General features: G+C 47.6%; 2 protein-coding genes across 5 annotated transcripts in view; one reads left to right on the forward strand and one right to left on the reverse strand.

The window, feature by feature from the left end:
- CCDC63 (coiled-coil domain containing 63) overlaps positions 1-9,100 on the forward strand; it is a 61,433-nt gene extending 52,333 nt beyond the window's left edge. For 3 of the 4 annotated variants that reach the window (XM_016924213.2, XM_509370.8, XM_009426259.4), the window contains exons 10-12: positions 413-605; positions 6,103-6,306; positions 8,899-9,100. In XM_016924213.2, the coding sequence (XP_016779702.1) occupies positions 413-605; positions 6,103-6,306; positions 8,899-9,044 (543 nt within the window). In that variant the 3' untranslated portion in view covers positions 9,045-9,100. Of the gene's footprint in view, positions 1-412; positions 606-6,102; positions 6,307-8,813 lie in introns of all 4 variants that reach the window. The other variant, XM_016924214.3, reaches the window with a different exon arrangement.
- A 3,263-nt stretch (positions 9,101-12,363) lies between these two features.
- MYL2 (myosin light chain 2) lies at positions 12,364-22,174 on the reverse strand. Its single transcript, XM_024348046.2, has 7 exons — positions 22,067-22,174; positions 20,639-20,728; positions 17,251-17,326; positions 15,728-15,832; positions 14,760-14,838; positions 14,610-14,658; positions 12,364-12,694 (listed from the first exon to the last, which is right to left on the reverse strand). Exons 1-7 carry the CDS (start codon positions 22,067-22,069, stop codon positions 12,596-12,598), a joined length of 501 nt encoding a protein of 166 aa, XP_024203814.1. The 5' UTR covers positions 22,070-22,174; the 3' UTR covers positions 12,364-12,595.
- Between the last annotated feature and the right edge of the window lie 2,754 nt (positions 22,175-24,928).

Here is a 24,928-nt window from a genome sequence, read left to right on the forward strand (position 1 = left end):
ATGAGAATTGCTTGAACCTGGGAGGCAGAGGTTGCAGTGAGCTGAGATCATGCCACTGCACTCTGGCCTGGGTGACAGAGTGAGACTCTGTCTCAAAAAAAAAAAAAAAAAAAAATTCGTAATCCTGTAGACATGTAGACACACATAGACAAGTAAGTGAAGCAAAACTTACATTGAACAATATTTACTATTACGACCCTCAATGTACACTAGTATTTTTTCTTCTCTCCCTTTCTTTGCTATTCTATTTTATTTTATTTCTTTAAAATTCGATGGGAACCCATTTAATTGATCTCATGTCCCCTCAGAGGTTTGAAAACCCGCAGTTTGGAGACCCTGACCCCAGAGGGTCCCAAACACCCTGCCCACTGAAAGTCCTCCTGAGCAGGTGGGAATTGGGGTCTGCCACCAGGATAAACTGAGGAAGACCACGGAGGAGGCAGATATGTATGAGAGCAAGTACGGGGAGGTCAGCAAGACCTTGGATCTACTGAAGAACTCAGTGGAGAAACTGTTCAAGAAGATAAACTGTGACGCCACCAAGATCCTGGTGCAGTTAGGGGAGACGGGGAAAGTCACCGACATCAACCTTCCGCAGTATTTTGGTGAGTCAAGCTGGGGTCCGTTGGAGTCTTAGGAAACATTTCCAGAACTTTCTGTGACTGAGCATAAGGCCTTGCTCTTATGGAGTAGTGAGCTTGGTGGCGAAGTGTGTGGGCACTAAAGCCAGCCTGCCTGGGTTTGAATCCTGGGTCTACACTTACCAGCTCTGGAGCCTTAAGCAGGTTTGTTTTTTGGTTTTGCTTTGTTTCTTTTGAGACAGGGTCTTGCTCTATTGTCCAGGCTGGAGTGCAGTGGCCCAATCATGGCTCACTGCCATCTCAACCTATTGGGCTCAGGCGATCCTCCCACCTCAGCCTCCAAAGTAGCTGGGACTACAGCCATGCGCCACCATACACGGCTGATTTTTTGTATTTTTTGTAGAGACAGGATCTTGTCACATTGCCCAGGCTGGTCTCAAACTCCTTTGCTCAAGTGATCTGCCCTCCTTGGCCTCCCAAAGTGCTGGGATTACAGGTATGAGCCACTGCACCTGGCCAGGGCAGGTTTCTGAACCTCACTGTGCTTCAGATTTTTGATCGACAAAAATGGGTCTCTTTTAATGCCTTCAGTTTTTTTTTTTTTTAAATTGGTGTGAACCCAGTATCTACCTCATAAGACTGTTGGGAGGCTTAAATAAATGTATAGTTATTAGAGAAAAATGATATTATCATATCAATAAATGCAGAAGCATTTGATAAAATTCAACATCCATTCATGATTTTAAAAAAGAAAACTCTCAGCAAACTAGAACTAGAAGGAAACTTTCTTAACTTGATAAAAGACACCTACAAAAAACCACCCAAAACTAGGCCAGGCACGGTGGCTCACACCTGTAATTCCAGCACTTTGGGAGGCCGAGGCGGGCAGATCACTTGAGGTCAGGAGTTCAAGACCAGACTGGCAAACATGGTGAAATCCTGTCTCTACTAAAAATACAAAAATTAGCTGGGTGTGGTGGTGTACGCTGTAGTCCCAGATACTCGGGAGGCTGAGGCAGGAGGATTGCTCGAAACTGAGAAGTGGAGGTTGTAGTCAGTCAAAATTGTGCCACTGCACTCCAGCCTGGGTAACAGAGCAAGACTCTGTCTCAAGCAAACCAAAAAAATAATAATAATAACACCCAAAACTACAGCGAATCTTATCCTTCGTGGTGGGAGTGGGAAGTGGAATGTTTTTCTCCTAAGATCAGGAACAAGGAAGGGATGTCTGCGTGCTGTCACCATGCCTATTCAGTGCTGTACTGGAGGCCCTAGCCAATGCAATAAAGCACGGAAAAGAAATAAAAGGCACACAAATTAGAAAGGAAGGAATAAAGTGCTCAGAGTAGTGCCTGGCATGTAGCAAATCTATTAGCAATCACATACATTTCTAGGCATTGACCCTAAGCTCAGAGTGGACAGGGAGGGGCATACCTGCATAGATCCTGACAATTTGGAATGAATGGCTTCCACTGCTCCTTGAATTAAACCTCAGATTCTTTTTTTTTTTTTTTCGAGATGGAGTCTCACTCTGTCACCCAGGCTGGAATGCAGTGGCGCGATCTCAGCTCCCTGCAACCTCTGACTCCCTGGTTCAAGTGATTCTCCTGCCTCAGCCCCCCAAGTAGCTGGGATTATAGGCACACGCCACCACGCCCAGCTAATTTTTGTATTTTTAGTAGAGATGGGGTTTCACCATGTTGGCCAGGATGGTCTCGATCTCCTGACCTCGTGATCCACCCACCTTGGCCTCCTAAAGTGCTGGGATTACAGGCGTGAGCCACTGCACCCGGCCAAACATCAGATTCTTAGTACACTCTGTTTTTGGGAGGTTCCCCAAACACATTCTAGCCTCCTGGCCACATTCAGTGATTTGCTAGAGGACTTCCAGGACTCAGTATATAGTCACACATATGGCTATGATTTATTACAGTAAAAGGGTACAGAACAAAATTGGCAAAGCAATGTGTTAGTGTGAACCGTGTGATAAACCATATAGTGCAAACTATTTAGGCATGGTGAGACACTCTTTTAAAAATGTTTTAAAATTTTGTGGGTACATGGTGTGTATTTTGTAGGGTATATGAGATATTGTGATTCAGGCATGCAGCGCACAACAATCACATCATGGAAAACGGGGCGTCCATCCCCTCAAGCATTTATCTTTTGTGTTACAAACAATTCAATTATACTCTTTTAGTTATTTTAAAATGTACAATTACATTATTTTGACTATAGTCACCCTGTTATGCTATCAAATACTAGTTCTTATTATTTTATCTATTTATTTATTTTTATTTTTTTTTGTAGATATAGGGTCTCGCCATGTTGCCCAGGCTGGTCTCGAACCCCTGTACTCAAGTCATCCCGCTGCCTTGGCCTCCCAAAGTGCTGGGATTACAGGCAGGAGCCATTGTGCCCAGTCTTGCTCATTCTTTCTGTTTTTTTGTATTCATTAACCAGCCCCACCTCCCTCCCACCTGCCACTGACCTTCCCAGCCTCTAATAACCATCCTTCCAGTCTCTATCTCCATGTGTTCATTGTTTTTCATCCTGCAGATAAGTGAGGGCGTGTGAAGTTTGTCTTTCTGTGCCTGGCTTATTTCAGTTAACATAATGACCTCCAGTTCCATCCATGTTGTTGCAAATGACACGATCTCATTCTTTTTTTGTACATATACATCATGTATATGTACCACATTTTCTTTCTCCTTCCTTCCTTCATTCATGCCTTCCTTTCTTTCTTTGATGGAATTTTGCTCTCATCACCCAGGCTGGAGTGCAATGGCATGATCTCAGCTCACTGCAACCTCTGCCTCCTGGGTTCAAGTTATTCTCCTGTCTCAGCTTCCTAAGTAGCTGGGATTATAGGCGCCCACCACCACACCTGGCTAATTTTTGTATGTTTAATAGAGATGGGGTTTCACCATGTTGGCCAGGCTGTTCTCAAACTCCTGACCTCAGGTGATCCACCTGCCTTGGATTCCCAAAGTGCTGGGATTACAGGTGTGAGCCACCACGCCCGGCCACCACATTTTCTTTATCCATTCAGGCGAGCCACTCTTATCAGTTAATGGTGTTGGGAATCCTGCTGAAATCCAGGTTCCCGGATGCCAGCCCAAGCCTGACCTGGTCAGCAAGGCTTTCAGAGGAGAGAGCCTCACCCTGCTGTGTTGACTTTTTTCTGCACACAGCCTATCAGGTTCTTTCTAGCCTGGCCTTGCTTATATTTCTGATCTCCTCTTGTCCTGCTCTGTCCCTGGCTCACCTGTAGCCACACTATCCTCCTCTCGATCCTTCCAAATCCATTGCTGCCCCTGCATCTTGTTCCTACCTTGGGGCCTTTGCACAGGCTGTTCCTGGAACACCTGTCCCACGCCCAGTTCCTTCACATTCTCAAATCTCAGTTTCATTGTCCTCCCTGCACTGAAGCTGCCCTGTCCCCACCCATCTGAAGCTTCACCCCCTACTCCCCCCGACCACTATTATTCCCTCTCACCGCAGTCCTAGTGTTTAGCATTTACCCAATTTGTCTCTATGGACAGGTTGCTTTCAATATCTGAGTCTATGTGGTTCCTGAGATATGATAGCAAATTTTGGTTGCCAATATTATTTATTTATTTATTTATTTATTTATTTATTTATTTATTTATTATTTTTTGAGACAGAGTCTCACTCTGTTGCCCAGGTGGAAGTGCAGTGGCACAATCTTGGCTCACTGCAACCTCTTCCTCCCAGGTTCAAGTGATTCCCCTGCCTCAGCTTCCCAAGTAGCTGGGATTACAGGTGCCCGACGCCACGCCCGGCTAATTGTTTTTTTTTTTTTTTTTTTTAAGATGGAGTCTCGCTCTGTCACCCAGGCTGGAGTGCAGTGATACAATCTTGGCTCACTGCAGCCTCTGCCTCCCAGGTTCAAGTTATTCTCCTGCCTCAGCCTCGCATGTAGCTGGGACTATAGGCCTGAGCAACCACATCCAGCTTGTATTTTCAGTAGAGATGGGGTTTCACCATGTTGGCCAGGCTGGTCTCGAACTCCTGACCTCAAGTGATCTACCCGCCTTGGCTTCCCAGAGTGCTGGGATTACAGGTGTGAGCCACTGCACCTGGCCTAATTTTTGTTTTTTAGTAAGACAGGGTCTCACCATGTTGGCCAGGCTGGTCTTGAACTCAAGTGATCCACCTGCCTCAGCCTCCCAAACTGCTGGGATTACAGGCAGGAGCCATTGTGCCCGGCCTGGATGGTAATATTTTTGATCCCTGATTTTCAGATAGAATAGCAGCAGTCTGGATAGTGTGAGGTTTATTCAAAAAACATACCCAAATCCAGTAGTTATTCAATCAGATAATGAACATCGGGATGGCCAGGGCTGCCTGTAGTGATTGGTTCAATTGTTGAACTTGGCTTTCTTTCTATGCCTCCATACATACTGAAGCTCTGGTAGGGCAAGGGCTGTATTTTTGTTGTTAGTGTTGTCATTGTTTTGTTTTTCCTCCATTGCATCCTTAGCGTCTAGCACGGTGCATGGCGTGGTAGACATTGAGTAATCATTTGCAAATGAATGAATGAATGAGTGAGTGAATGAATGCTCTTGTGACTGCATGGGGCTATGGAGCTACAGTGCAAGGGGATGTCCCCTGAATGAGGCAGGCCAGGGAAGCATTCCTGCAGGTAGCAAGGAGTGACCTGAGTTTTAAAACACCTCTAGGGGGTTATTCAGGAAGTGTGTAGGGAAAGGCATTCTGGCAGAAGGAACAGCATAAGCAAAGGCCTGGAGACTTGAAACAGAGAACACTGGGGCAAGCCAGGAGTTTAAGGTGGGGCTCCCAATTTTTAGTGTAACCTGGTGTTTCTCAACCTTCTTTTCGTCATCATCCTGCTAAGGAGCCTCTCTAGACATATTTTCCTAATTGCCCTCCTTGTGAATGTAACATTTTAATATCATTGAGATACCGTATGTCTGCTTATGTCCTGTGCGTATCTGTGTTGTATACATTAAGAAGTCAGAAGCCAGGCACGATGGCTCATGCCTGTAATCCCAGCACTTTGGGAGGCCGATGCTGAAGGATCACTTGAGCCTAGGAGTTCAAGATCAGCCAGACACAGTGTCTACGGAAAATACAAAAATTAGCTGGGCACGGTGTCATGTGTCTTTGGTTGCAGCTACTCGGAAGACTGAAGCAGGAGAATCACTTGAACTGGGAGTTTGAGGTCGCAGTGAGCCAAGATCATGCCACTGCACTTCAGCCTGGGCAACAGAGCCAGACCTTGTCAAAAAAAAAAAAAAAAGTCAATTATTTTTCTCTCAAGAACCAAATTTCAGCCTCTAAGGGTGAGGAGTGATGTTGTCCTGTTGAGACTGCATAGTGACACCCAGGAGAAAGCCTTGTCCTTGTCAGAGCCCAGATCCCGCACCTCCTGTACTTCCTGCTCCTCCCCGCCCTCTGCAGTGGTGGCACCACCCACAGGGCCCCAGGCCCAGGTCTCTCGGCAGCCATCTTGGTCCTGCTTCTTGTTCTCCAGCCATCATTGAAAAGAAGACCAACGACCTGCTGCTGTTGGAAACCTACAAGCGCATCCTGGAAGTGGAAGGGGCAGAGGCTGAGATCCCGCCACCCTTCATCAACCCTTTCTGGGGTGGTTCTGCCCTCCTCAAGCCCCCAGAACCCATCAAAGTCATCCCCCCAGTGCTGGGGGCTGACCCCTTCAGTGACAGGTTGGATGATGGTGAGTTCTCTCTCTCTCAATCTGCACAGGTTGCTAGGGAACCTGTGCCTTCAGGTCTGGGGAGACCGTGTCCAGGTGCCCGAGAGGGTCTGCAGTGTTGAACCTCAGTTTCCTCTCTTTATGAGCCCTTGTGGCCCGCCAGTTCCCTTGGGTGCCATCTTGGCTGTGGTCACTTGGTGTCATTTGCTTGGGGACTTTTCTCTCTATGATGCTAGGGTGACACAGATCCTGAAGTTTAGTTATTTTGGATATTTTTTAAAGTCAAAACTACCTTTTGATCATTTAAAATGAACCTTAAAATATCAAAAGTTTACAAGTTGGCAAGTTATGGGTAAACAGAGTTCCCAGACTCAGTGTCTCATGCTCACCCTATCTATGCTCCTGAGTCTCACTCACCTATGACCTCCCTTTCCCTGACCCATTGTGCCTCCAGGACCCATCCTTGGCCCCTCCCCATTTTTGTCCCCTAACCCCACGGTTGAAGCAGCTTCAACCTGGTCCATGCCAGAAGCGAAATGGTCAACTGTGGCTCTTCCAACACCAGCCCATTGATCTTCCTTCTTTTCCAAGGTGGAAACTCACTCATCCTCCTCATGCGGGGAGCCAGGCCTTCACTCTGAAGGTGGGAATCAAATTGACCTCACCTGCTTTTTGGAGAGCAGTTTGGCCACATATATGGGAACCGATCCTTCCAGAAGGACTACTCAAGGGTGGAAGATGAAAGGTGGAGGAGTGGAGGCTGTTCACTGCAGCCCCAAACTGGAAACAAGTATAATGCCCACCCCTTAGAGATTGGTTAAATAAGGTCCAGCTCATCCACCCATGCAGTGGAATTCTAAGCAGCCCCAAAAATAAGGCACAGGGCCAATATGAAGAGACTAGGAAGATGCCCTTGATATTAAGACAAAAAGGGAAAACAGTCAGTTGCACAATTGTCTGGGCATCCTGAGAAGTACTGTATTGTATAATCCCATCTTTCTAAAAACATTCTCTACATATGCATGCAATACACAGGCACACACATGCGTGTGTACACACACACGTGTATGTATATATGTGTGTGTATATATAATATAATATATAATATATATAATATATATTATTTATATATTATAATATATTATATTATATATAAATAATATATATTATATATATTATTTATATATAATATAATATACAATATATTATATATATTATATATTATATAATATTATATAATATAATATATTATATTATATATATTATATAATATATAATATATATTATATAATATTATATAATATAATATATTATATATAATAATATAATATATAATATATATATTATATATACACTTTTTTTTGCCAGTAGTCCTCAGTCAGGGGTGATTTACCCTTTATGGGACATTTGGCAATATCTGAAGATATTTTTGGTTGTCACAACTGAAAGTGATGGTGCTGCTGTCATCTAGTGGCCAAGGATGCTGCTGAAAATCTCACAATGCACAGGACAGCACTTCACAACCCTGATACGTAATAAGAGATATAAGACATGTGAGAGGGGGAGGGAGAGGGAGAGAGGGAGGAAGGCTCAGAGGCAGGAAGAGGAGGAGGAGGAGGAGGAGGGAGGGGCGATGAGAGAAAGGGAAGGAGGAAGGTTTCTAGATTATGCATAAAAAACCAAACAGAGGTGTATAAGCCACCTGTTACAGTGGATAATTCTGGATGGTGGTTTGCAAATAATGTTGCATTTCTAAGTTAAACAATTCTGTATTGTTTGAAATTTTCTCTTACAATGACCTTGCATGACTTTAGTAAGTAGGGGAAAAAATCAATTTTTTAAAAGCTGCCCCCATTTCTCTGAGCAGCATTTCAAGTGTGCCAAGGATGTAGAGACCCCCAACAAGCACACGTGCACACACACATACACATGCACACAACACATGCACACACACATGCACACACAGAGATCCTGTGTGTTTCAGCTGAGGAGACTGAAACACAGCAGGAGTGAAAGCTAGGTCAGATGCCACCCATCTCAGCACAACTTCCACCTCCCTTTCAGTTCCTAAAAGGCTGGGGGGAGAGGTGGGCCAAGCTGCTGGTTAAGTCGTCCTCACAAGGTCAGAAATGTACAGATACTGTCTTCACATCTGTTCAAGGGAATGTTGATGAACATTAGGTTCTCCCAGCCCACTGGCCTCTATGGCCTACAGGTGTGAATTAGAAGGGCCACTTCTGGGTAGATTAAATTAGAAAAAGTTGCCCCTTCTGGGTAGCTATGGCTCAGCAATCAAGTGGGGGCTGGATTTCAGCCCATCCATCTACCGCTCTCCTCAGGTGTCTTTGTGCAGTGCACATCCTGAACAACTGCACATGGTGGCCCTAACTCCTTAACATTAAACCAGACATTCTTCACATCCTTGTCTGGGAGAAAAACTAGTCATTGTCTGGGCAGCCCCAAGAAGTATATTTCTGTTCATTCTCCCCCTCCTTGAAACCTGAGAATTTCCATGCTCCACTCCCCAGTGCTATGGAGGGACGCCAAACCAGGCTTAGCCCCAGCCCTGGGGTTGATTTCCCAGCACCTCACACAAATCTGATCTTGGTGCAGTGGAACAGCCCCTGGACCACAGCAGCCTTCGGCAGCTGGTTCTCGACAATTATATCCTGAAGGAGAATCGGAGTAAGGAAGTGCGTGGAGACAGCCTGCCTGAGAAGGTGGATGACTTCAGATCCAGGAAGAAAGTAACCATGTGAGGTGCATGCATGGGGCCACCTTTGCATAACCGAAAGAATAAATGTTTTCTTCTGTAGCCTCGTGCCTGTCACACACATTACTAAGGGCTTTGGGTACTGGGGCCACCTCTGGGCTGGGGCCGAGGAGCGAGAAGTAAAAGCGGGAACAGGGAGTGGGAACCATGTGAGTCCATCAAGGCCCCTGGAAACCTCTGAGCTGGAGACCAGCGCAGGCCACCCCCAGATATGCAGAGACATGGATGCAGATGCGGTCCACCAGATGTAACAGGGACTAGCCCGGGGGAGGGGCCATGCTGGAGCCAAAGTGTGGATCCTGAGACGCCGCTGGCCACCCGAGGTGTGGCAAACACTCACAAATGGGAAGTGGGAGCTGGGGGCGTGCTGGATCTGCTACTCTGGGTGTGTCTGTGTACGTGTGTGTATATCTGTGTTTCTGAGTGTCTGTGTCTCTGTGTGTTTGTATCTGTGTGTCTGTATATATGTCTGTGTATATCTCTTTGTGTATCTGAGTGTGTCTCTGTGTCTGTGTGTCCATGTATGTGTGTACCCGTGTGTGTCTCAGTATCTGTGTGCATCTCCATATGTCTCTGTGTCTCTGTCTCTGTGTGTCTCTGCGTGTCTGCACCGGTGTGTGTCTCTGTATATCTCTGTGTGTCCGTGTGTGTCTCTGCATGTCTGTATCTGCATGCATCTCCGTATGTCTCTGTGTCTCTGTCTCTGTGTGTCTCTGCATGTCTGCACCTGTGTATGTCTCTGTATGTCTCTGTGTGTCCCTGTCTATGTGTCTCTGTGTGTATCTCTGTTTGTTTCTGTGTCTCTCTCTCTGTGTGTCTCTGCATGTCTGTATCTGTGTGCATCTCTGTGTCTCTGTGTGTGTCTCTGTATGTCTCTGTGTGTCCCTGTCTGTGTGTCTCTGCGTGTCTGTATCTGTGTGTGTCTCTGTATCTCTGTGTGCATCTCTGTATGTCCCTGTGTCTCTGTCTCTGTGTGTTCCGTATGTCTCTGCAAGTCTGTACCTGTTCTTGGGATTCTCTTTTTTTTTTTTTTTTTTTTGAGCCGGAGTTTGGCTCTGTTGCCCAGGCTGGAGTGATCTCAGCTCAGTGAGTGGTGTGATCTCAGCTCACTGTGTATCTGTGTGCATCTCTGTATCTCTCTGTGTGTCTCTGCATGTCTCTGTCTCTGCGTGTGTCTGTCGTGGGTGAGCATGTCACTGCGGAGCTGAGTCCAGGGTGTCTTGCCCAGAACCATGCACTGCCCTGGAGTGTCCTGAGTCCCGCCTTCTTGGTGCCAGACTGCATCTCTGACCACAGGAGCCCAGGTACGAGGCTCTCGGCCTGGACCAACTCTGGAGTGCAGGGAGGCTGTGAGGGGCGAGGGTCACCACAGGGTGTGGGGTGTCCTGGGTCATGGGGATGGGGCCGTGACTCCCCTGGGTCCCTGCCCACGCAGCCTGCTTTGAAAGGGGCCCCAGGTCTCTGCAGCCAGGGGACAGTTTCATTCGTCTTGTTAATGGCTCAGCCCTGAGCTCCTCCCACTGTTGTCATTGTCAAGCCTTGAGGACTGGCCCTAACTGTGGCTCCTCTGGCCTCCTGGGTCCTCCTGCCTTCACTGTGACCCCAGCTCCACTCCGTCACCACATTTCAGCTTCTTCCCATCACATCACTGACTTGGGCTGTGTCCTGGGTTCTTGGGTTCTTAGGAGTCTCTCTCTCTCTCTTTTTTTTTTTTTTTTTCCGAGACGGAGTTTGGCTCTGTCGCCCAGGCTGGAGTGATCTCAGCTCAGTGAGTGGTGTGATCTCAGCTCACTGCAACCTCCACCTCCCAGGTTCAAGTGATTCTCTTGCCTCAGCCTACTGAGTAGCTGGGATTACAGGCATGTGCCACCATGCCCGGTTAATTTTTGTATTCTTAGTAGAGACGGGGTTTTGCCATTTTGGCCAGGCTGGTCTCGAACTCCTGACCTCAAGCCATCTGCCTGACTTGACCTCCCAAAGTGCTGGGAGGGTTCTTGGGATTCTCTTGAAAACTTGAAGTACCTGAAGTCCACTCCCTGCTTCTTCTTGGGTTTTCCTCTGGGGAATCTTCCCTCCCATCTCCAGGCCATATGGTTCAGGAGGACTCTGATTTCAACCCCAGCACAGGGCTGATCATTTGAGCCAGGCCTGTCCATCAGAGCACTGCCCTTGCCAGTCCATGGTGATTGGCTCAGGGGTGTCAGGTGCCCCAGAGGGATCCCACAAGGCCCTGTTCTGATGTTTTTGTGGAGCTGGAAGAGAGAGGAGTACGCTCTTCTAGGATTGCTGAGGGGCTGGAAAAGGGGCAGGAGCTGCTCTTAATTATTTTGCCACTGCTGAGAGCAGAGCAACGTGACAAAAAACAGAGGCCTCCCCAGCCTCTGAGGGCACTGCCTGGGCTCCTAGGTGCAATTGTGCTTGAAGCCCTTGGACTTCTTAGTTATTTGAACCTATTTCTGTTTTTTTTTTTCCTTTTCTAAGAGACAGAGTCTCACTCTGCCACCCAGGCTGGAGTGCAGTTCACTGCAGCCTCGACCTCCTGGGCTCAAGCGATCTTCCCACCGCAGCCTCCTGGGTAGCTGAGACCACAGGTGCACACCACCATGCCTGGCTATTTATTTTTTATAGAGATCGGATCTCACTATGTTGCCTAGGCTGGTCTCAAACTTTTGGGCTCAAGTGATCCTCCTGCCTCAGCCTCTCAAAGCGCTAGCATCACACGCGTGAGCCACCACACCTGGCCCTATTTGTTTCTTACATTGGGACTCTTGCAGCCATAATAGACCTGAATGCTTCAACCGTGACTGTGGTCATTCAAAATCAAAGGTCAACTCACATCCAGGCCTGGGCCCCAGACAGAGACAGAAGTCAGTACCACTCTCTCAGTTTGCTAGGGAAGAAGTACAGACAACTTCTACTTTATCTGAAACTAGAAATCACCCTCTTAGGATTAGCAGGTGTGATTACTGTTGAACGAGCTATGTTCCTACCATGTGTCAGTCCGCTTCCTTCTTGTCACTGTCACTGGCAGGAGAGGCATTCCGATGGCATCCCAAGGGACAGATGTCATGGAAGCAAGGCCCTCTAAATGCTTGAGCTCTTTGGAAGAGAGGGCTTTGGTCATCCAGGTAACATTCCAGGAAAACGTGATCCTTGATAGAAACAGTTCTGAGTGGCTGCAAAGGTCTACCTTAAATAAAGAGTCACCAAGATTCAATAATAATGACTGCAAGGCCGTCACTAGCTCATCTGCCTTTGCCTTCCTTACACAAGGCACTGTTTGTCAGAGAAATGTCGTGACCAAATACACGACCTCCTGTTTATTGGAACATGGCCTCTGGATGGATTTCCAACTGTAGGATGTGCGGCCACGAAGTACCCATAGCCACCCAGGCTGCAAAGAAGATGGAGGTGGATAAATGGGGCAGCCACATGGCTAACAGACAAGGTAGGGACAGAGGTGGTACTCGGGGGAGAGAGATGAGGGCAGGGACCACTCTGCAAAGACGAGCCCAGGGCGCAGCAGCAAGCCCCCTCCTAGTCCTTTTCTTCTCCGTGGGTGATGATGTGCACCAGGTTCTTGTAGTCCAAGTTGCCAGTTACGTCAGGCGGGAAGGCGGCGAACATCTGGTCAACCTGCAATGAGCCAGCAACACGTGCTAAGGATGAGGGGAGGGGAACTGAGACGGAGGGTGGGGGGCTGTGGGCGGGGCCTGAGTGGACGGATAGCTGGGGAGTGGGGGATGGGAACATGGGCCACTCAGAGGGTCCTCCGGGGAAGGACTTCCCCAGCTGCTGCAGGGCCCCCTCGCCCAAGGTCATGCCCTTTCTGGGGCAGCCCACAGCCAGCGGATGGGATTGGTGTGGGGGTATAAAGGCGCGGCCATCTCGCCCAACTTGGTACCTCTCAGGAGAGCTGTAGAATGAGCTCCCTCCCTGGGTAGTCAGCGGTGCCGATCTTTGGGCCTGAATCTTGGCTCAACTTCTTCCTTCATGCACTTTTCCTTCCTTGCCCTTCCCTGTTCTTCCTTTCTTGCCCTTCCCTGTTCTTCCTTCCCTGACCCCAAGGGCCCTCCCAAGTAAACATCATGCAGAGATGTCCCTGGAAACCCAGCCTTCCACTGGGATCACAAACTCAAGGGTTCCGAGGGGCCAGGCAGGTTATGTAAGGGAGCAGGATAGGTTCTATGGCTAAATGGAGACACGTGGCCATCTAAAAAGGTGACATGAAGTGACCACAGGGTCCAGGGTGTCAGAAATCTAGATTTTTGTTTTTACACAAAATTTCCCCATTTAAAAAGCATTGGCTAGTTGTTATTATTTTTTTAAAACATACTGGCTATTCATAGCTAGCACTTGTATTGCCCTTGCCACAAGTTCACACTTTCCCCACATTAACATGTCGAATCCTCGCAATCTCCTATGAGGTAGCTTCTATTATTATTCCCACTTTACAGATGAGGAAATTGAGGTGCAGTGAGGTTAAGGAGCTTGTTCAAAGCGCACAGCAGGTGGAAAGTGAAGGCAGCCCTTTTAGCTGCTTGAATTTTGGGGGAGGGAAAATCTACATACAATTTTTAGTAAAATGTGGAACTTGATGGAAACAGGCCTGTGAGGCTATGAGGGGAGCATTTAAAATCGACTCATTAAGGTTCACTAATAAGGTTGACGGCACCATTGCTTGCTCATACAGAAGCTTTGGAAAATTAGCAAAAGTGCCCCTTCTACCAAACTCAGTACCGCACCACCTGAGTTAAAAAAAAAAATTTATTACCAGACACTTTACTGCCAGTTCTGGCAAGCTGTTGCAACAAATACACAGTCTGATGACTTTTATGAAACTGACATTTAGAAGAGTTGTTCAGTGCACAACTCACATGACAGTATGTGGCGGCCCTTCACGCCATAATAATTTCATGCTCTAAGCAGGTCTCTATGCATCGTGAGGAAGGCAGAACCTGCAGTCACGCAGACCTAGGTTTGAATCTAGTTCCTGGCATTTACTATTAGTGTTGTTATTTTATATTATTTTTGAGACAGAGTCTTGCTCTGTTGCCCAGACTGGAGTGCAGTGGCATGATCTTGGCTCATTGCAACTTCTGCCTCCCGGGTTCAAGCGATTCTCGTGCCATGCGTCAGCCTCCTGAGTGGCTGGGAATACAGGCGTCCACCACCATGCCCAGCTAATTTTTGTATTTTTAGTAGAGACAGGGTTTCCTCATGTTGGCTAGGCTGGTCTCAAACTCCTGGTCTCAAGTGATCCTCCTGCCTTGGCCTCCCAAAGTGCTGGGATTACAGGTGTGATTGTTGTTATTTTAGATGAGTGACTTTACTTCCCTGGGTCTCAGTTTGCCTATCTGTAAAATGGCAGTTATGCCAGTCCCTACCTCATAGGGTGGCAGAGAATGAAATGAGGCCAGGCCTCAGAAGACGATAGCTGGTTCTCTGTCAGTGTGGGGTCAGGGGTGCTTTAGACGACAGGGGAGACGGAGCCCCCCAGAAGGAGAACCCAGGAGCTGGGTTAGAGGGAGTGCTTGAAGGACCCCATTACCTCCTCCTTGGAAAACCTCTCCGCCTGCGTGGTCAGCATTTCCCGAACGCTGCAGAGAAAGGAAAGCAGGTGTTGGTGTCAGTTGTGTGTGTGTAGGGGGGACAGGGGGGCAAGCAGGGAGCCCCCTTCCTCCCCACAGACCCCACTCACTAATCAGCCTTCAGCACCCCTTTGCCTTCAGGGTCAAACACTTTGAATGCATTGAGAATGGTTTCCTCAGGGTCCGCTCCTGAAACGGAACACAGGGCTTACATGTACTGGGGGTGGCTGGGAACCACTGGCACCCCAGGCAACAGGGCCCAAGTTCCCCCAGAGATGAAGGGGCCAGAGCAAGGCTGCTTTGCATGGAGGAAAAAGACCCTGCTTTCGTCTGATCACTGAGCCTCTGTATTTCGAAGAGAGGGCTGAGAACCCAAGGTCAAACATCATCTAGATTTGAAAGCCTGGGATTCAAATCTTAACCCTGGCACTTGCTAGCCATGTGGCCTCAGACAAGGGACTTTCTGTCTCTTAGTCTCAGTTCCCCATCTGTAAACTGGGGATAAGAATAGAGCATACCTCCTAGTTGCTATTAAGTGGGGTAATGCATATAAAGTGGTTAGCATGAGGTCTGACTTAGGTTAAGTCTTGGAGCAATGTTAGTTGCTGTGTTTTTGTTTTGTTTTGTTTTGTTTTGTTTTGTTTTGAGACAGAGTCTCACCTTGTTACCCAGGCCGGAGTGCAGTGGCACAATGTCAGCTCACTGCAACCTCTGACATCCCGGTTCAAGGGATTCTCCCGCCTCAGCCTCCTGAGTACCTGGGACTACAGGTGCACACCACCATGCCTGGCTAATTTTTTTGTGTGTTTTTAGTACAGATGGGGTTTCACCATGTTGGCCAGGTTGGTCTTGAACTCCTGACCTCAAGTGATCTGCCCGCCTCGGCCTCTGAAAGTGCTGGGGATTATAGGCATCAGCCACTGTGCCCAGCCAAGTTGCTGTTTTCATTATTTTTTTCCAATGGTGCTTTATCTCTTTTAAAGTTAACCATCTTCTGCCAGCCCCCCTGAAGAAACATAGACACATACACACAGACACACACACACACACACACACACACACACACACACGACCTTACCCTTAAGTTTCTCCCCAAACATTGTGAGGAACACAGTAAAGTTAATTGGACCCGGAGCCTCCTTGATCATTTCATCAATTTCTTCATTTTTCACGTTCACTCGCCCTAGGGTAGGAAACACACACTCAGGGACTCCGAGCTGGGGAGAAAGAGCCATTATGACACTGCCATTGGCTCCTGGGATTCCACTTCAAGAAATCTAGTCTAGAAATAATCAGAGATGGGGTGGATGGAGGCAAAGATCTTATCTGAGAAGATGTTCTTGACAGTGTTATTTATAATAACCAAATGACTGGAAGCAACTCTAACATCTGATGTGGGAAGGGGTTCGTTATTTATTTATTTTTCTTTGAGACAGGGTCTGGCTGTGTCACCCAGGCTGGAGTGCAGTGGTACAATCTCGACTCACTGTAACCTCCACCTCCCAGGTTCAAGCGATTCTTGTGCCTCAGCCTCCCAAGTAGCTGGGATTGCAGGTGCATGCCACCGTGCCTGGCTAATTTTTGTAGTTTTTTGGACAGACAGGGTTTTGTCATGTTGCCCAGGCAGGTCTCGAAGTCCTGGGTTCAAGTGGTCCTCCAGCCTACGCCTCCCAAAGTGCTGGGATTACAGGTGTAAGCCACCATGCCGGCCAGTTCATTATATTTAAAATAGTGTCTTCAGAACCTGGAACATTTGATGCAGATATTTTCATTTTTCACTCAAATGGGAAAGGCTCATGTTTTAAATTAGCCCTTCACAGTTGGAGGCGGGAGAGACAGATCAGGATCACCTGAGGGAACTTTTACAAGTTAAACCTGCTGTAACCCACAGCCTTGGAGGTTCTGATTTACCTGCTCTAGTCCTGCCACAAGCCTGCCTTTATGCAAATAAGAAAAATCTGTCACTTTTTAAGCCAATGTATGTTTTAAGTATAAAAAGCTACACTCACTACAAATGTGAATAGTTCCCTGTAGAATTGTGCAGTGCGCAGTCTGCACAGCTGTGTATGTTGCCCTGAGTTCTAAGGTCAGGAGTAAGTGGTGGTGGGTAGCAGATTGGGCATGTATATTTTGAAGAAACTCCATGTACTCATGCTCACACTGTTGAGATGATACATTTTAGAAGATAAATTCGAAAGAGAATGATTCCAATAATTTAAAAAGCTAAAACCCAAACCTAACAGACATGTCTAGAAAGACTTAGAGGAGAGACTGGAATGTTCACAGTGGAATATGACCTTCTGGGTGATGTCATTTTCTCCTTTATACTTTTCTGCATTTTTTCCCCATTTTCTGTTGTGAGCTGACATTGCATTCAAAATCACACAAAAAAGTTATTTCAAGAGAAAAAAGATATCTGAAGATACTCAAAGACTAAACACTTCTTTCCCATCCCCTGAAATTTGTCTTAAAGACCAGTTGTGGCGGAGTTGTTTCTTTGGGAAATGACACCATCTTGAGCTTTTCTGATGGTCCCACCTCCTGCTCCTCATGGATGTGAGATAAAGAGACCCTCATGCAGGGCTAGAGAGGGTGACATACCAAGGGCAGCAAAGGTGTCTCTCAGATCGTTCTTGTCGATGAAGCCATCCCTGTTCTGGTCCATGATAGTGAAGGCCTGTGGAAGGCAAGTGATTGGCAGCTCAGCCTGGGAGAAACTGGCAGAGTTGCCCAAGAGATTGGGCCAAGGACTTGGCAGGAGTGGATTCTGGGATCTTCAAAGATCATTGTAGGACCTCAGATTAAAAGTCAACAATTGAAGATAATCCAACAGTTTCTTCAAAATGTCAGGCCTCGTGTTATCATATGACCCAGACATTCCACTGCTAGATATATACCCAAGAGAATTGAAAACATGTCCACATAAAAGCCTGTACACAAGGCTGGGCACAGTGGCTCACGCCTGTAATCCCAGCACTTTGGGAGGCCTAGGCTGGTGGGTTACTTGAGGTCAGGAGTTCAAGACCAGCCTGGCCAACATGGTGAAACTCCGTCTCTATTAAAAATACAAAAATTAGCCCGGCGTGGTGGCGCATGCCTGTAATCCTAGCTACTTGGGAGGCCGAGGTAGGAGAATTGCTTGAACCCAGGAGGCAGAGCTTGCAGTGAGCTGAGATCATGCCACTGCACTCCAACCTGGATGACAGAGCAAGACTCCATCTCGGAAAACAAAAACAAAAACAAAAAAACCTGAACACAAATGTGTATAGCAGCATCGTTCACAGTAGCCCAAAACTGAAAATAACCTACATGTCCATCAACTGATGAATGGATAAACCAAATGTGGTCTGTCCATACAATGGAATATTATTCAGCCATAAAAAGGAGGGAAATTCCTACAAAGGTTACAACATGGATGAGCCTTAAAACATCAGTGAAAGAAGCCAGATACAAATACCACATATTGTATGATTCAATTTCTATGAAATGTCCAGAACAGGAAATTCATGGAGACAGAAAATGGATTAGCAGTTGCCAGGGGCTGGTGGGAGAGGGAGGAGCAGGAAGTGACTGCTAATGGGTATGGGGTTTCTTTCGGGGGTGATGGAAATATTCTGAAATTAGATAGTGGTGATGGTTGCACAACTTTGTGAGTATACTGCAAACCACAAAACTGCACACTTCAAAGGTGAATTTTATGGTATGCAAATTATAACTCTATAAAGCTATTTATTTATTTATTTATTTATTTATTTATTTATTTATTTATTTATTTTTGAGAAAGAGTCTTGCTACGTCACCCAGGCTGCAGTGCAGTGGTGCGATCTCGGCTCACTGTAACCTCCGCCTCCCGGGTTCAAGCGACTCTCCTGCCTCAGCCTCCCGAGTAGCTGGGAGTATAGAAGCACATCACCAATGCCCAGCTTATTTTTGTTTAGTAGAGTCAGGGTTTCACCACGTTGGCCAGGCTGGTCTCAACCTCCTGACCTCAAGTGATCTGCCCACCTTAGCCTCCCAAAGTGCTGTGATTACAGGTGTGAGCCACTGTGCCTGGCCCGTGATTCCTCATTTGTAAAACACTTGGGCGTTTATAAAGTTCTGAGAATCTCCCTGACTATCAGCTGAGATAGATTACTGGTCCCATTTTATAGATAGGGCAGGCTAGGGAGTGTAGAGGCCAGATGAGACACCAGTTTTTAGCTTTTTTAAAAATAATAGCTTTAGGCCAGGTGCAGTGGCTCACGCCTGTAATCCCAGCACTTTGGAGGCCGAGGCGGAAGGATCACTTGAGGCCGGGAGTTTGAGACCAGCCTGGCCAACACAGTGAAACCCTGTCTCTAGTAAAAATACAAAAAAATTAGCCAGGCATGGTGGTGAGTACCTGTAATCCCATTTACTCAGACAAACAAACAAACAAAACCAAATGGGGAATCCTGGCTACGTGTTTTGAGTTCTTTGCATCCCTTACCCACACTGCCAGCAGCTGACGCCGGAGGCTGGGAGAAGAGGCGGGTGTAGCTTTCGGCCTGGAAGGTGACTATCTCAAGTTCAGATATGACACTTGTCTCAGGAATTTCTCTTTCCCTATGGGACACGGCATTCCTGCAATCTGAATGTTAGTGAGGACAAAAGGTACGACTGTTCATTTCCTGTTTGGAAGCCCCAAATGGTTTCCCCTTTGATATAAAGCACACTAGGGCAGGGTGTAGTGGCTCATGCCTGTAATCCCAGCACTTTGGGAGGTCAAGGCAGGAGACTTGCTCGAGCCCAGGAGTTTGAGACCAGCCTGGGCAACACAGGGGGACTCAATCTTTACAAAAATCACAAAAATTAGCTGGGCACAGTGGTGTGTACCTGTGGTCCCAGCTACTCAGGAGGCTGAGGTGGGAGGGTTGATTAATCCGGGAGGTTGATGCTGCAGGGAGCCGTGGTTGTGCCACTGCACTCCAGCCTGGGTGACGGAGTGAGACTCTGTCACACGCACAAGAAGAGAAAGCAGTCTGGTCTCTTAAGCATCATTTTAGCATAGTTCCCTCTGGAAAGCCAGGTGGGAATGTGGATGAGTCAGCGTGAGCCCTCGCAACGGCTGGAAAATGAATTCTGAGCCTGTCCATCTAAGCCCGTGGGCAGTTTGGCCTAATTGGTACTTGGGTTCTCTTCATAAGGTCCATTGCCATCAAATGCGATGGGGTTTCAAATGGGGCTAGTGGTTAATAATCAAAGACTGTAAAATGTAAAACCCAGAAGATACTGCTTTTCACCTCTCAGACTGGCAAAAAAAAATTGTGACTATTAATACCCAGCGTTGATGGAAATGTGGGGAAAGGCACGAGGCTGCTGGGCATAGGAATTAGTGCTGTGATTTTGGGGGGCAATTCGGACCAGCAGTTCTGCCTGTTTTTAGTTCTTTTGTTGTTGTTGTTTTAAGTTCCTTTGATCCAGCAGTTCTGCTTTTAGGAATTTACCCCCAAGAAATAACCAGAGATACAAGCAAAGAGGTGTTATTTATAGTAGTAAAACATTATAAACAAATGTCATATTTAACCATAGGAAATGGTTTAAATACATGTTAGGAAATGTTAATGGTGAATTTCTCAACGAAAAAAATGCAGGTGTAATCAGTGGGCACAGAAGATTATAATTTTGTTTAATAAATATATACATAGATAACAAATTTGAAGGGTATATACTAAAATGTGAACTGATTATCTCTGGGTAATAGAATTGTAGGTAGTTTTTATTTCCTTTTTTGTGCTTTTCTGAAAAATTTTCCGACATTTTTCAACAAGGAATATGTTTTACTTTGATAATCAGTGAAAATATTAAAAATAGTTTCTTTTAAAAATTCACACATCCGTTCAGGCCGAATTTGGGATTGTTTGGAGGATAGAGGCATCTAATGAAAGGTCCCTGCTGGGAATATGGAACAAAAAGAAGGTTCTCCCTCAAGGATTTCCATCCAGGCGGATGATTCAATAGCTGCACCCACCTCCTTAAATTCCTGGATTTGGGTCTGTTCGAACATGGAGAACACGTTGGAGTTGGCGCCCCCGACTCTCTTCTTTGCTTTCTTAGGTGCCTGGGGGAAAAAAGCATCGATTAAAAGAGTGAGAGGCTGGGAGTCAAAAAACTAGGTCAGGCCCCTACTCTGGGTGAGTTCATCTCTGTTGCAGGGCTCAGCTGCCCATCTGTGAAATGTGGGTACAGCATCCACACTCAGGTCTCAAAACGGTGATGCTGGAGGGAGCAAAGGACATGACATGAAGTTTCTCCAGAGCCCTCCGGTACCAGTGGATCATAAGCGTTTGTGCATCTTGCAGTGGCTCCTTCACCAACTAGGAGAAGCCACAGGTGTGTCCCTGGGGATGGAGGCCACACCTTCAGATCGCCCCTGCAGGATCCAGCCGCTTTTGTTCTGATGCATTTCACAAAAAGCTCAGTAATGCACAGAAGGAGAATTGATTGGAGGGAAAGAAAAAGTCAGGCTCACTAAGCCACGATGAATGCCAAGATGAAATGACAGTTCTTCAAGGTGTTAAAACCCAACTGCGCCCCACACCCCACAATTTTCCCTTGCTCCAAATGGCAGCAAAACCTCCTCTCTGAATGCCCCATCCTTGCACCACATCAACAGGGCAGAGAAGAGCGAGTTGACCTTTCTTCCCCACCCCACTTCTCTCTGACTTTCAATAACAGCAAATGCTTCAGTACTCTACATATGTATTATTATTTAATTCTCATAACCACTCTGTCAAGTGGATACTATTATTATCATCCCCATTTTACAGGAGAGGCAACTGAGGCTCAGAGAGGTTGGGTCACTTGCCCAAGATCACACAGCCACACACACACAGATGGCAGAGCCGGAGTTGAACTTGGGCGTTGAACTTGGGGAGTTGAACTTGGGCATTCTGACTCCAGAGTTCCTGCCTCTAACCACTCTCCTTCCTGTGCTGACCCTGATTTGGGGACTGCCCACTTCAGGAGGGGGACACCTAACCCAACAGCACAGAAAGAAAGGTTTTAAATTTGCAAGTTCAAAAGGTGAAAACAAAAACATTCTTTTTCCCAGCTGCCCGAACAAGAGACAAGAATTACAATTTGATCCTTAAAAGCGTTCAATCCCATTTTGCAAGCCCTGGGAGTTATTGATTCCTCGAGAGGTCAGTAGACAAGCCATAAAAAAGCCAACTCTCTTATTTTGTGTTTGTGAGTCCCCGAGAGCTGCTGTTATTTGTGGCCTATCGGGGCATTGATTGGGGTTCCTCTGTGCCCGCGCAGTCAATGGGGCTTTTTCCACAAGGGGCTGGAGGCTTTGAGAGCCGCCTTCCTCCCCCTCCGCCGTGGTCCCTTGCTTGTAGTGGCTTCCTCTCCTCGCCCAGCCGGCATCATCACCTCCTGGAGCCCTTGTACTCACCATGGTGGAAAGGACCCAGCACTGCCTCCCGAGAAGAATTCCACACTCCGCCCAGCTCTCCGCAGCCCGGGAACAATAAATACTTCCTCCCCATGTTTAAAAATAACCCCATGACCGCTTTTGGCAGTCATAGGTGAGGCGGGCACCGCCTAAGGCCCCCCCACCCCATGCCGTTCTTCTGAAGTAAGGGTGGCTCACTCGCCACTGGGTGACACGTGAGCCCCCAAAAAGGCATTCAAGGTTAAAGAGGCAGTAGCTGGGTCATGGTCACGGGGAGAGATGCTGCGCGCTCTCTGCAGTGCTTGGGCCGGGGACACTTGTGCTTGTCAATTTTGAGAAAAAAAATGGCAGGGAGAGGAGACTGCTAAAATGCTCTGTTTTATCAGCCTGGATCTGGCCTCAGGGTCTTTGCACCTGTGTGCCCTCTACCTGGAATGTCTTTCTGTCAGTCATCGCACGGCTCCTTCCTTCACCTCCTTCATTGCATCTTTGCTCATATGTCATCTCCTGAGTGAAGCCTCCCCGACCACCATCTTTAAAATAACCATGAAGGCTGGCACTGTGGCTCATGCCTGAAATCCCAGCACTGTGGGAGGCCGAGGCGGGAAGATTGCTTGAGCCTAGGAGTTTGCGACCAGCCTGGGTGACATAGGGAGATGCCTGTCTCTACGCAAAAGAAAAAAAAATAGCTGTGCATGGTGGTGCATGCCTATAGTCTCAGCTATTCAGGAGGCTGGGACAGGAGGATCACTTGGGCCCGGGAGGTTGAGGCTGTGGTGAGCCACGATCACACCACTGCACTCCAGCCTGGGTGACAGAGCAAGACCCTGTCTCAAAACAAACAAATAACACAGCCACGCACCCCCTGCGCTCCGATCTCCCTTCTTTGTTTCTCTGCACAGCGTGAGGCAGTCCCGAACACTGCCCACAGTGCACTGACTCATTTTCTTCAGCATCCGTGGAGTGTCAGCTCAGAGGGCAGGGATCACTTTAGTTTCCCTCACCACTGACTGTCTCCCCAGCTCCCAGCTCATGATGCACACAGCAGCAGCTCAAAAATGAATATTTGTTGACTGAAGAAATGACAAATCTCATTGACTGAGCACTGGCACGTGCCGGACACTATGTGCTCATGGCTCCCACACATAATTTTCCAGCCACCCTAGAGGCTGGGGACCACCTCATCATCCATGCCCCCATTTTACAGATGCAGAAACAAAAGCTCAGAGAGGCGAAGTGAGCCACCCAGGGTCACACAGTGATGGAGCTAGGCGTGGACCCCTCTGGAGGCCCCTTTGTCTCCAGAGTCCAGGCTCTTTAAGAGCCTTGAAAACAGCAGCTGCTCTCAGAATGCAAGGTGTCATTATATAATACTTTTACTCAAGACAGCTTTCCTGCTGGGTGCAGTGGCTTATACCTGAAATGCCAGCACTTTGAGAGGCTGAGGTGGGTGGATCACTTGAGTCAGGAGTTCAAGACATCCCTGGCCAACATGATGAAACCTGTCTCTACTAAAAATACAAAAATTAGCCAGGCATTGTGGCGCGGGCCTGTAGTCCCAGCTACTCAGGAGACTGAGGCAGGAGAATCGCTTGAAGCCGAGAGGCAGAGGTTGCAGTGAGCCGAGATAGCACCATTGCACTCCAGCCTGGGCGACAGAGTGAGACTCTGCCTCAAAAAAAAAAAAAGGACGGGCATGTTGGCTCACACCTGTAATCCTAGCACTTTGGGAGGCCGAGGCGGGTAGATCACCTGAGGTCAGGAGTTCAAGACCAGTCTGGCCAACATGACAGAACCCCATCTCTACTAAAAATACAAAAATTAGCTGGGCGTGGTGGCACATGCCTGTAATCCCAGCTACTTGGGAGGCTAAGGCAGGAGGATTACTTGAACCCAGGAGGCGGAGGTTGCAGTGAGCCGAGATCGTGCCATTGCACTCCAGCCTGGGCGACAGAGTGAGACTCCATCTCAAAAACAAAGACCAAAAAAACCCCAAACTAAACCAAAACAACAAAAGATGGCCATCTTCCTGTGCCCTTAAAGACAGCCTTGGGATTCAGGGAGCAAGAACTCGGGGCTTGGAATCATTGTGGTTATTTAGTGGCCGTGGGTGGCAGGCCTGAGTGCCAGAGGCCACACCTCTAAGAAGGAGAATGTCCCTCTGCCCTCCCAGTAGTGTGGGTGCGGGGCTGATGGCTGAACCAGCATTCATTCCCCTTCATCGAGCCCAGCGCAAAGCAACAAATTCCCTTCCCTTGAGGTGCGTAAGTGCGAGGGGAAGATGGACAAGGAGAAAGTAAACAAATGCACAACCCAGAGAGTTGCAGGCAGTGACGGATCTCATGCAGGGATGAGACAGAGGCATGGCAGTGGCCAGGTGACAGCCTCAGACAGGGGCGCAGGTGGGCTTCTCCAAGCAGAGTCTGCAAAGGGGGCTCCAGGCAGTGGGGACAGCACATACCTCAAGGCAGGGAGAATTTGGAGGCTTTGAGGAACAGAACCCCCCCGGGGCTGGAGTTTTCCAGAGCATAAAAAAAGAAATCAGTTTTCTTATTAGGTTTTCCAGAGGGTAAAAGGAGGTGAGACCTGGCAAATGGCAGCTATCACTCACTCCCCTTCTCAGGTGGAAAAAAAATCTCAATTTGGGGGCACACAAACCCAAGGACCACTGATGGCTGTGACAAAAAAAGCTGTGGGTTTTTTTCTTCTCTGCAGTCCCACATGGGTTAGAGTTACCCAGGACACTCTTCTGACAGATCTTTAATAACAAAAGATGTGTTCATGTGTGTGTGTAGGCACATGCGTGCACAGACAAAAACACGTCTGCACATGCATACAGGCACACAGACACGTGCACGTACA

This window comes from Pan troglodytes, chromosome 10 (assembly GCF_028858775.2).
Source record: "Pan troglodytes isolate AG18354 chromosome 10, NHGRI_mPanTro3-v2.0_pri, whole genome shotgun sequence".
Taxonomy (NCBI): Eukaryota; Metazoa; Chordata; class Mammalia; order Primates; family Hominidae; genus Pan; species Pan troglodytes.

Coding starts and splice junctions, on each gene's coding strand:
- MYL2 (XM_024348046.2), bottom strand. Junction 15,833..17,250: donor AGACACCTTTGCTGCCCTTG/GTATGTCACCCT, acceptor TTCCTACCCTAG/GGCGAGTGAACGTGAAAAAT. Junction 14,659..14,759: donor GGGGTGCTGAAGGCTGATTA/GTGAGTGGGGTC, acceptor CTTTCTCTGCAG/CGTTCGGGAAATGCTGACCA.